Source organism: Talpa occidentalis, unplaced genomic scaffold, assembly GCF_014898055.3.
Source record: "Talpa occidentalis isolate TD23 unplaced genomic scaffold, MPIMG_talOcc4v2.1 talOcc4.16, whole genome shotgun sequence".
In the NCBI taxonomy this organism is placed as follows: Eukaryota; Metazoa; Chordata; class Mammalia; order Eulipotyphla; family Talpidae; genus Talpa; species Talpa occidentalis.
This window is the reverse complement of record NW_023601653.1, coordinates 81113380-81125572: the sequence shown is the minus strand read 5'-3', so window position 1 is coordinate 81125572 and position 12193 is coordinate 81113380. Positions and strand designations below refer to the sequence as shown.

General features: G+C 40.0%; 1 protein-coding gene across 1 annotated transcript; it reads left to right on the top strand.

Moving 5' to 3' along the window:
- The first annotated feature begins 2832 nt into the window (after window positions 1-2832).
- Window positions 2833-3768, top strand: LOC119248478 (olfactory receptor 6C2-like). Its single transcript, XM_037515432.1, has one exon. It carries the CDS (start codon window positions 2833-2835, stop codon window positions 3766-3768), a length of 936 nt encoding a protein of 311 aa, XP_037371329.1.
- The last annotated feature ends 8425 nt before the right edge of the window (window positions 3769-12193 follow it).

Sequence of the window (12193 nt, the reverse complement as noted above, 5' to 3'; positions counted from 1 at the left end):
ATGCAATGAGTCTCAGCTGGCAGTGATTTTATATGGACATATTAATTTGAAATAAGTTTGGTATTTCTTCTAAATTCAGAGGCCATTTATGTGTACATGTGATGAGTATGCGTTCTCAGGGGTTAGGGGTTGGAAATGCTCTTAGATGATCTTGCTTTTAGAGGGTTTTGTTCACTGTGAGGTCCATTTGTAAGGTCCTTTGAGTATGGTTTCCAGGTGACACAATAGAGACTATTAGAGGTAAGCACTAGAATGTTTCCTAGTCAGGTATGTTTTTATATGTCATTTATGGAGAAGGTATTTGTGATTGTTTTATTCCAGTGAAACATGATTTCTCGATTTTAATGTTGTTTGTTTTGATGGTTTATTGAGAGTCAGTCACTTCTCAGATCATTTATAGAGCACACAAGCCTATTTATAGATCCAAAATGTGGGAGAACTAATTTTGTTGATTATTAAGTTGTTGCAACCCCATGTAGAGAGGTTTGATTAACACAAAGATAAAACTTCACTAATCTATCTTTCCTTCCCTCCTTTATTCAGTCTATTCCTCTCATCTATTAAGTGTCTATCTACTTACGTCCCATCTATCACAATTGCTATCGGCAAATATTCTGTCTCTTTCAATATTTAATCGGGAGACTGGAGTTCCGTCCACCTGTCACACTGAATGCCGATAAAGCAGAGTCAGGTTTGACTCTTTAAGATGCACTTTAATTAGGCCCGGGGCAATCTGGAAGATGTTGGGAGGGTAACACCCTCAAGAAACTGCCTTCATATTTCAATTCCAGCTGGCTTTGTATTTCCTTATATTAAAGAGCTTCAAGACCTAGAAGAGTATGGTCCCATAGAAATATAGTGTAAATGCATTTGCAGTTTCAGAAATCTGTGATCTTGCACAGAAATGGTGAAAAGAAACAGAGGATCTTAATAGAATATTTAACTCCATAGATGCAAAATACTAACATATACTAGAACATGTTTTCAGTATGAAATTATAGGTGATAACTTCATTATGTAATTGTCTCCCAAGTCTTGAAAATGAAGTGTATTTCAGAGTATTCCACATTTCAATATGGACCAGCTGCATCTCAAGTGGCCAATATCCATGTCCCTAGCAGTGCTCTGTGGGCACTGGCAGCTGCATCACTAAATGAAGACAGCAAAGAGTTGAATACCTGAATGTCATTCATTAGGTTATTTGAAGAACAGCTATTGTGTTGCTATTGTGCAGACCCCGAGAGTTCCCAGGTACTTGGGTATCAGTGTTCACATCACTTTGAAGATAAACTGAGCAGGTAGAAATTGTGTCAAGGAGTCAATTATCTGCTTGGTGGATATGACCTTTTATTTCAGAATACATAGATTCATGTCCTTCTAAAGTCAGACCTATGTAAAGGGTATACTTGTAGATGTGTTATTTCTTAATAGTGTTTATCCTTTTTTTATTAAAGGGAAACACCAGAGAATGTTTCCTGATGGACTCGGTCTAGAAACGTGGGAGACCTTGCCTATGCAAGAAAGACAGAGTGAGCGTGTGGAGGGTGAGATACTTTCTGCAGAGTTAGGAGCCTCCTTGAGATGAGAAGAGACTGGCTTCAGAAAATAAGAAAAATCATAGCAAATATGTGTATAATATTAACATGTGGTAAGTGTAATAAGTATGCTACATAGTTTATTTCATTTGAACTTCCTGGCAACCTTGCAACGTAGTATTTCTGTGAACCCCATTTTACAGAACAGGAAATTGGGAGCCCAGAGTGATGAAAGGATTTGCTTGTACATGACAGAGGTGTGATTTGTTTCCAGACAAATAATTCTAAGTTCCATGTACCCTTAACTCTCCATGACTGAAACATGGATTATATTTCTGTTACCATCATAAAGGAAAACCACAGTGTGTCTGAATGTCCTCCAACTACTGGTACTTCCTAAACCGTGGTTTACAAATGGGATTCAATTAATCCTGCATCAAGGCTGTCTGCTGAGGACAGAGATAGGAAATAGGGGAATAATAGAGGAGCTAAAGAGAGCCAGACGAAAGGGCGATCAAAGGCTTCTTTCTTTTTGAAACATGTAACTTGGCCTTTATATATGAAATAAAGTCTAGGTCACTGGGGAAGGAGCTATCTGGAGAGTCTGATGAGACATATCCACCGTCCTCCATTCACATGCACTGTATGAAGAACCATAATAGGAGCAAAGGAATGATAGGATTGAGCTTTTGAGTACAAAACTTTTGTGACTTTGGAGGTAGAGGGGAGAGTAAGAACAGGTGGAGAGGGAACCTGGTGGATTGTGGCAGAGACTCTGGGCAACTTGGTGGTGAGAAAACTCTGGTGACTGATTTGAGGGGAGACATCCTATATTGTGAAAAAATAAACAAAGATATTTAAAAAAAATACCAAAAAAGAAAAAAAATACCAGAAAAGACCCCCAAACATTTTTTTAATTAAGAGACTACGATCTGGAAAGTATAGAGCCAAAGGACTCACTCCTGTCCAATAGGAATTCACAACCGAAGTATGAATTTGAAAACAGTGATTTGGAAATGGTGCTGTGAATCTGAAGATCCTGCTATGTTATAACAATTTCAGTAGCAGTAATTTTCAAGAGAAACTGTCCATAAACTTAGTATCCCTGCAGCACATCTCAGTGGTGTTGAGGGAATTACCCCATCACATCCCAGTGCATCTAGTTAAGGAAAGACATGTGTGTGACTTGATTTCTTGGTGTAGGGAGAGACTGTCTGATTCTGTCATATTTTGACATTGCTCCTCAGATGCATTTTCTATGGCATTTCTGTGATTGGGCAAGAGTATGAAAGCAGTGATGAGAAACCATTCAGCAATAACAACATTCATCATCCTGGGGTTGACCAGTGACCCACAGCTAGATATTTTGGCTTTTGTCTTTCTGTTTATCACATACGTGTTGAGCGTGATGGGGAACCTGACCATCATTGTTCTCGTCTTCGTGGATGCGCATTTAAAAACCGCTATGTACTTCTTTCTGCAAAATTTCTCTTTCTTGGAAGTCTCATTCACTAGTGCCTGTGTCCCTGTCTACCTGTACATGATAGCAAGTGGGGACAAGACCATGACCATCAAAGCCTGCTTTTCCCAACTCTTTTTTGTCGTCCTGTTTGGAGCCACAGAGTTTTTCCTGTTGGCCGTGATGTCGTATGACCGCTACGTGGCCATCTGCAAGCCCCTGCATTATGTGACCATCATGAACAGCAGGGTCTGCAGGATTCTCATAGTCTGCTGCTGGGTGTGTGGCTTCCTGATCGTCCTCCCACCCCTCAGCCTGGCCCTCCATCTGGAATTTTGTGGCTTTGTCATTGACCATTTTTTCTGTGATGCTTCCCCTATACTGAAGAATTCCTGTTCAGATACGTGGTTGATAGAGCAGCTGGTTATAGTCAGTGCTGTGTTAAACCTCATAACAACCCTGTTCTGTGTGGGCCTGTCCTATGTTTACATCACTAGGATGATCCTGAGGTTGCCTTCCCTGCAGCAAAGAAAAAAAGCCTTTTCCACCTGTTCTTCCCACATGATCGTGGTCTCCATCTCCTATGGCAGCTGCATGTTTATGTATATCAAACCCTCAGCTAAGGATGAAGTGGCCATTAATAAGGCAGTTTCTCTGCTGACTATATCTGTTGCTCCCTTAATGAATCCCTTCATATATTCCCTGAGAAATAAACAAGTAAAGCAGTCTTTCCGTGATACCCTCCGAAGACTTGCATTTCTTTCCAAGAAGTAATGGATTATCAAATTGGAATTTAAGTTAAAGAAAAAAAAAAGTTATCATCTTTTGGATAGATATTTAGCCAGGAAACTGTTTATTCTCATAATATTGAGGAGCAATAGAATTGGGAAGACAGTTTGAGAAAGACCCCTGCCAGAGCTAGTATTATGCAGATTGATGTTACTCTATTAAAATTTCTATGTCTTGGGGCCTCCCTGGTGGCGCAAGGGGTAAGACACAACCTATGAAGCGATCCGCAGCCACTGCAGCATGAGTTCAATCCCCAGCCATGGAGTTACCCATATGATGCAGCAGACCTCTCCTGTCTCGCCCACTGCTCCCCTCAGCAGTGTATTTCCGTCTATCTACCTATTCTGTTCCCCGCTCTTTCTTTGGTGAATCCTCTCACCGCCCCCCACCCCCGGCATCTCTGGCCTGTACCCCAGTTTTTGTGTGCATAAATAAACAAATCTTAAAGAAAAATTTCTCTGTCTTCCTAACCTACAGTCAATCAACGCTTTTTAATTTTCTCAAATAAGCACTGGTCATTATTTGTAGTGTTGTTTCTATTCTGTCCATGTCACTGCTTTTCCCCTCCCTGAAGCATAGCCTCTTTCAATGTGCTTTCGTTCCAAGAGCATAAGCACACTGATTTTTGGGAAATCTAAAGCTGCCTTCATCTCCTTCCCTACCTTATTGATGTCTCACAGGAAATGTATGGTTTTTACAGAATAATAATAGTAATACTGTTTACCTCTTGTGATCTGTATTTATTATACATATGCAAAAAGTGTGGCTAAATAAAAATGTCATCAAATAGTATGTGGTAATTGATAGATTTCTGAATAATTCTTCCAAATAGACCTAGCAAAACCTGGTAAACCCAAAGTAACTGATTTAAAGATATCAAATTATGATGAAACAGTGAGGACCAGAGGGACTAGGATGTGGAAAGGGTAAAAATGTGGAAGGTAAAACTGATTGTAAAAGTCTGCATTTGCTCTTGAGGGCGTGTTCGGATTCCTGGTTGTGATGGATTAGAAACAACTGCATATCTTTATTACTTTCCCAATGAGATAATGTAGCTTATTTGCGTCGCCCTTTAACCTTTGCTGGCTCTCTGACTCAATTTTCACTATTAAAATGTGGCAGAGGGCCTCCCCTGGTGGCGCAGGCGGTTGAGCAACGCACTGCAAATGTGTCCACAGTCTCTGCAGCGTGGGTTCGATCCCGGCCAGCTGGCGTGTGTCCCACATGGCGTAGCAGACCTCTCCTGTCTCACCCGCTGCTCTCCTCAGCAGCGTATTTTGTCAGTCTGCCTGTTCTGTTCCCAGCTCTGTCTTTGGTGTATCCTCTCACCCTCCCGCGCATCTGGCCTGTACCCTGGTTCTTGTAAAATAAATAAATAAATCTTAAAAAAAAATGTGGCAGAAATGCAGCATTACATTAATACCAAAACCAAACAAAGCCAGAAAAAAAAAAAGAAAAATACAGGCCAATCTCCCTAATGAACACTGATGCAAAAATCCTCAACAAAATCCTTGCCAACAGAATCCAACAATACATCAAAGGGATAATACACCACGATCAAGTGGAATTCATCCCAGGGGCACAAGGATGGTTCAACATAGGAAAATCGATCAGCGTAATCCAACACATCAACAAAAAGAAAAATAAAAACCATATGATGATATCAATAGACGATGAGAAAGCATTTGACAAAGTCTGACAGCCATTTATGATGAAGACCCTTGAAATTCTCAGGATAGAAGGATCATAACTTAACATGATAAAAGCCATATATAGCAAATCCACCGCCAATATTGTTCTTAATGGCAAAAAGCTGAAGGCTTTTCCTTTATGGTCAGGAACAAGACACGGATGTCCTCTCTCACCACTGCTCTTCAATATAATACTGGAGGTCCTAGCCAGGGCAATAAGACAAGAGAAAGACATACAAGGAATCCAGATAGGGAAAGAAGGAGTAGAACTATCACTATTTGCAGAAGGTAAGATAATAATCATAGAGAACCCTAAAAACTCCACAGAAAAACTGTTCAAAATAATCAACCAGTTCAGTAAAGTAGCAGGAAACAAAATCAATACGTAAAAATCAGTAGCCTTCCTATACACAATCAATCTGAAGAAGAAATCAAGAAAACCATCCCTTTTATAATGGAAACAAAAAATATCAAATACTTGGGAATAAACATAACAAAAGAGTGAAAGACCTATACAAAGAAAATTATATAACACTGTTAAAAGCAATAGAAGAAGACACAAAGAAAAAGAAAGACATCCCCTGCTCATGGATTGGAAGAATTAACATGAAAATGGCCACTCACCAAAAGCAATATACAGATTCAACCCTATTCCAATAAAAATCTCAATGACATTCTTCAAAGAAATAGAGCAAATACTGATGAAATTCATATGGAACCACAAAAACCCACCAATAGCCAAAGCCCTATGGATGAAAACAAAGGAAAAAGGAGGTGTCACACTTCCAAACTTCAAGTTATACTACAAAGCCAATATAATGAAAACAGTTTGGTGTTGAAACAAAAACAGACATACAGACCAATGGAACCAAATAGAGAGCCCAGAAATAAAGCCACACTTATATGGATAACTGATCTTTGACAAAGGAGCAATGAATATGCAATGGAACATGGACAGTTTGTTCAATAAATAGTGCTGGGAAATCTGGACCACCACATGCCAAAAAATGAAACTAGACCACTACCTTTCACCGTGCACAAAAATCCACTCAAAATGGATAAAAGAACTGGACATAAGACCTGAAACCATAAAATATATAGAAGAAAATATAGGTAAAACAGTACAAGAAGACATCGCAATAACATCTTTAAAGACTCCTCACCCAAAGCAAAGAAAGTCAAGGAAAAGATAAACACCTGGGATTACATCAAACTGAGAAGCTTCTGCACAGCACAAGAAACATTAACCTAAATTGAGAGACACCCCATGATTGGGAAAAAATCATTGTACTGCAGTCAACTGATAAGGGACTGATCACAAAGATATACAAAAAACTTACAGGACTCAACAAAAACAAAATAACAATCCAGTCAAGAAATGGCCTAAGAAATTAAGACAATTCTCCAGGAGAAAATGCAAATGGCCAACATACATATGAAAAAATGTTCAACATCCCTAATAATCAAGGAAATGCAAATTAAAACCACACTGAGATACCACCTTATACCAGTGAGAACCCAGTGAGAACAGCACAATTAAAAAAAACAAGGGACAACAAATGTTGGCGAGGAGGTGGTGAAAAAGGAACTCTCCTGCATTGCTTGGGGGAGTGCAAACTTGTGCAACCACTATGGAAATCTGCCTGGAGGTACCTCAGTCTGCTGAACTGGAGCTACCATAGGGCCCAGCAATTCCACTCCTAGGGACCTACCCAAAGGGCACAAACATTGATTTAAAAGAACACTTGTACCCCTATGTTTATTGCAGCACTATTTACAATAGTTAAAACCTGGAAACAACCCACATGCCCAGAGATAGATGACTGGATCAAGAAGATGTGGCACATATACACAATAGAATATTACTTAGCAATCAAAAAAGATAAACTCATGCCATTTGCAGCAACGTGGATGGAGCTAGAAGGAATTATGCTCAGTGAAATAAGTCAGAAGGAAAAAGAAAAATATCGAATGATTTCACTTATAGCAGGAATATAGGGGAACCCAATAAGACATCAGTGTAAAAAAATAACAGTATAAAACACAACAAAGCAAAAACGGACAATTATAAATCAGAGACATCCTGCAGGGGAGGAGCAGGAGAGGGAGCAGAGGGAGGGAGGGAGGAGCCCGGGGGACTGAGGTGATGGTGCACGGGGGCCTTGGGGAAGGAAACTCTGTGGGGACTGCACCTGAGGGGGTGGGGGAAGCAAATATTGTTTAAAAATGAACAATGATGTAAAAAATAAAAAAGTCAATGTAAAAAATAATAAAAAATAAGCTGGAACTAAAATAATTGTAAATCTGAAAAGCAAAAAAAAAAAAAGTGGCAGTTGAAGTTGCGAAATCGAGACAGATCAGGAGGGTTTTGTACCTTCCACCTTCTCTTTTGGAACAATGTTCCGGGGAATCCAGGAGTCACATGAGAACTCAAACACCCCGAGATCGCCTGCAGTGAGGAAGCCGAAGTAGTTTTGCAGAGCGGCTGTGTGGAGAGAGACACCTGGCCAGCCCCGGCTCACCTAGCCTCTCCCTGGGGGATGCCTGACTGGGAACGTTCTGGACCTTAGTTGAGTTGAGTCTTCACGCGCCTCCAGGTCCATTCCCAACGGCTGTAACTAAGGAGACGTGTGTGAGAAAAGCCCTGTACCTCCATCCTTTCCTAGGACTGTGAGTGATGAAAATGATTTAATCCACTAAAATGTGTGATATACTGCAAACACAGATATTAAAAATATAGGGTACAGCGACAGTGCTTTGCCTGGGCAGTGGGTGACAAGGACACCAGGACTCTTGCTGGTGAGGAAGGCTAAGGACAGTTATTGGACATTTGAGAGACCTGACGCCTGAAGTGGTGTCATGAGGTGAATGAAAAATCCTCTAGCTGGGCCTCCCCAGTGGTGCAGCGGGTTGAGCGCAGAGCTGTGAAGCTGTCCGCAGCCTCTGCAGTGCGGGTTCAATTCCTGGCCGCCAGGGAGATACCCACATGGCCCAGCAGACCTCTCCTTTCTCCCCTGCTGCTCCCCTCACCAGTGTCTTTGGTCCATCTGCCTGTTCTGCTCCCCACTCTGTCTCTGGAGAATCCTCTCACCCTCTGGCCTGTGCCCCAGCTGTTGTATAAGTAATAAAAAAAATTAAAAAAAATCTTCAAGCTATGGAATTTGCATTTTTCCTTCTGTATGTCTGCATGGATAGTATATTTCAAAAAGTGCCCACTAATTTAACCCTTTCCACAATTAGATATAAAAGTGAATCAAAGACAGCTTGAGCCCCGGTAAAAATATGCTGTATTTTCAAAGAGTGTGAGGTGAATGAGACGTGTACACACATAAATACGCTTCTTGCACCCCACGCCATGTCCTGTGACCTCTTCTCTTTGCCTGTTCCTCAGGGGCACCTTCATAGCAAGCTGATCATGGTCAGTAGAGGACATACTATTACTCTCAGTGATATCTGAAACCAAACAACAGCAATAATGTTTACTTCTGGATGTTACAGTTTCTATGATTTTCTCCCCCATGTTTACACTATTTTGTATATTAAAACTTTTCTACATTAACTGTAAGTATGTGTGTACCGTAAACAAGAAGGCTGTCCTCTTTGAATTGCACAACCAGTGTAAACACTAGTAAGGAGGAATGGATATCTGATTTATTTTTGTAATCTTTCTTCCTAGCTTGGACTAAATTTGCTATCATTGCATCTTTTTCTCTTCCAGGACATTGTCTCTACGGGTGCCTGCCCTGGTGATTTTTTTTTTTGCAAGCTCAATTACATTTTAAGTTAATTGGACACTTTTGAATCACTGCCTCCAGGGACTTTTTTAGTCACTTGTCTTCACACCTTTGCAGATAAGGGAAACAGAGTCACGGGCGTTCTGCCCAGAGAAAACCAGAACACTCTTTCACAGAGTCAGAGAAGCTTCTGGACCACTCCTTGTCCTCTGAAATTTTGTCTTCCTTTCAGCTACCCAGAGGCCATGGATCTATTTCCTAATTTCAATTAGATTGGCGTTTCTTCTAAATTCAGAAGCCATGTAGGTATATGTATGTGATGAGTATATGTTCTGGGGATAAGGGGCTGGAAATGCTTTCAGATGATCTTGCTTTTAGATGTGTTTTTCACAGTGAGGTTCTCTAAGGTCATTTGCGTTATGGTTTCCAAGTGAAACAATATTGAAGGTAAGCACTGGAATGTTTTTAAGTCATGTATGTTTTAATATGTAATTTATAGAGAAGGTATTTCTGGTTATGTTTTATTCCAGTGAAACATATGAATTGTAAATTTTAATATTGTTTGTTTTTCCTAGTTCATCGAGAGTCAGTTAATTTCAGATTATTATTTTTTTTTTTTTAGAGATTTATTGCGTCTTTATTATTTATTTATTTATTTTTATTTTTTATTTAAGATTTATTTATTTATACAAGCACTGGGTACAGTCAGAAGCACAGGAGGGTGAGAGAATTCACCAGAGTCAGAGCAGGGAGCAGAGCAGGCAGAAGGACCAAAGTACACTGCTGAGGGGAGCAGCGGGCGGCAGGAGAGGTCTGCGCGCCATGTGGGACCCTCCTCTGGAGGCCGGGGAGCAACCAGTGATCGAACTGGGGCTGCAGAGGCTGGGGCAGCTACTACTACTCACCTCACAAAGACAAAGTTCCTCACTTTCTCATCTCACGGCTCATATAATTACATCACAGACATTTGTGGGTATATTAAAGCAGAGTCAAAGTCAGAAAAGAAGCTAATTTGTCTTGTGAGAAGATCCTTCTTTTTATTTGCTTATATTACAGAACTTGAAGACCTAGAAAAGTGTGGCCCCATAGAAATATAGTGTAAATTTTTTGCAGTTTCAAAACCTGTGATCTTGCACAGAAATGGTAAAAAGAAACAGGTGAGCTTAATTTACATGGAATATTTTATTTAACTTCATAGATGCAAAATATTAATATATACTTTAGCAAGTTTTCAGTATAATATTATAGGTGGTAACTTCCTTATGTAATTGTCTTCCAAGTCTTGAAATGATGTATATTTTAGAGTATTACACATCTCAATATGGACCCGGCAATCTCAAGTGGCCAATATCCATGTAGCTAGTAGCTCTGTGTGGACACTGGCGGCTGGATCATTGAATAAAGACAACAAAGAGTTGAATATATGAATGTCATTCATTAGGTTACTTCAGGGCAACTCCTGTGTTGCTATTGCTCAGACTCTGAGTTACCAGGTACTTGGGTATTAGTGTTCATGTCACTTTGAAGATAATCTGAGCAGGTAGAAATTGTGTCCATAGAGGTCAATTATCTGCTTGATGGATATGACCTTTTATTTCAGAATACATAGATTCATGTCCTTCTAAAGTCAGACCTATGTAAAGGTAGATGTGTCATTTCTTAATAGTATGTTTATCCTTTATTTATTAGTGGGAAATACCAGAGAATGTTTTCGGGTGGATCTGGAAATGTGGAAGACATTGTCTATGCAAGAAAGACAGAGTGGGGGGGTGGAGGGTGAGGTACTTTCTGTAGAGTTAAGAGCCTCTTGAGATGACAAGAGATTGGCTTCAGAAAATAAAAAGATTTATAACCAATATGTGTATGATATTAGTGTGTGGTAAGTGTTATCATAAGCATGTTACATAGCTTATTTCATTGAAACCTCCTGGCAGCCCTGCAGTGTCCTATTCCCATTAATCCCATTTTACAGAACAGGAAGCTGGGAGCACAGACAGATGAAGGGACTTGCTCCAGGTCATTCAGCTTGTACTTGACAGAGATATCATTGATTCTAGACAAGCATTTCCAAGGTCCATGTACACTTAACTCTGCTCTCCTGAGACACAAATACCACTTCTGCGGTCATAAAAAGGGAACCATGTCATGTCTGCATGTCCATCAGCTATTTATACGTTTCCTTCCTGGTCTACAAATGAGATTAACTTAATTGTGCATCAAAGCTTTCTGCTGAGGTTGGAAATAGAAAATAAGAAACTAATATAGAAACTTAGAGAAAGTCAGACAAAAGGGCTATCAAATGACTTTTTTGAAAAATTCTCTTGGCCTTTATATAGGAACTAAATAATGTCTGTTTACTAGGTGAGGTATATGGAGAGTCTGGGAGGGCATAACCACCATCTTCCCGATATATGTATTCTGTGAAGTACCATAATAGGAGCAAAGGAATTTTAGGATTGAGTTTTTGAATTCAGAAGTATTGTAACTGGGGAGGTGAGGGGGTGAGTAAGAAAAGTTGGGGAGGAAGTTTGATGGAGTGTGGTGGAGACTGTGGGCCACTTGGTGGTGGGAAACTCTGGTGACCAACCTGAGAAGAGACATCCTATACTGTGAAAAAAAAACCTATTTAAAAAACACTAAAGACCCCTGAGATGTTTTGTAATTAAGAGGCTAACCCATAAAGTATAGATGAAAAGGGATCATTCCTATTGAATTGGATTCTCGACCAAATTAAGGAAGTTGAAAACAATGAATTGGAAATGGTGCTGTGAATCTGGAGATCCTGCCCTGTTATAACAATTTCAGTAGCAGTAATTTTCAAGAAAAACTGTCCATAACATTAGTATCCCTGCAGTACATCTCAATGGTGTTGAGGGAATTACCCCATCACATCCCAGTGCATCTAGTTAAGGAAAGACATGTGTGTGACTGGATTTGCTTGGTGCAGGGAGAGACTGTCTGATTCTGTCATATTTTGACATTGCT

What these genes read in the sequence shown, in the direction of transcription:
- LOC119248478 (XM_037515432.1), top strand. Translation starts at nt 2,833, where the DNA reads ATGAGAAACCATTCAGCAATAACAACATTCATCATCCTGGGGTTGACC.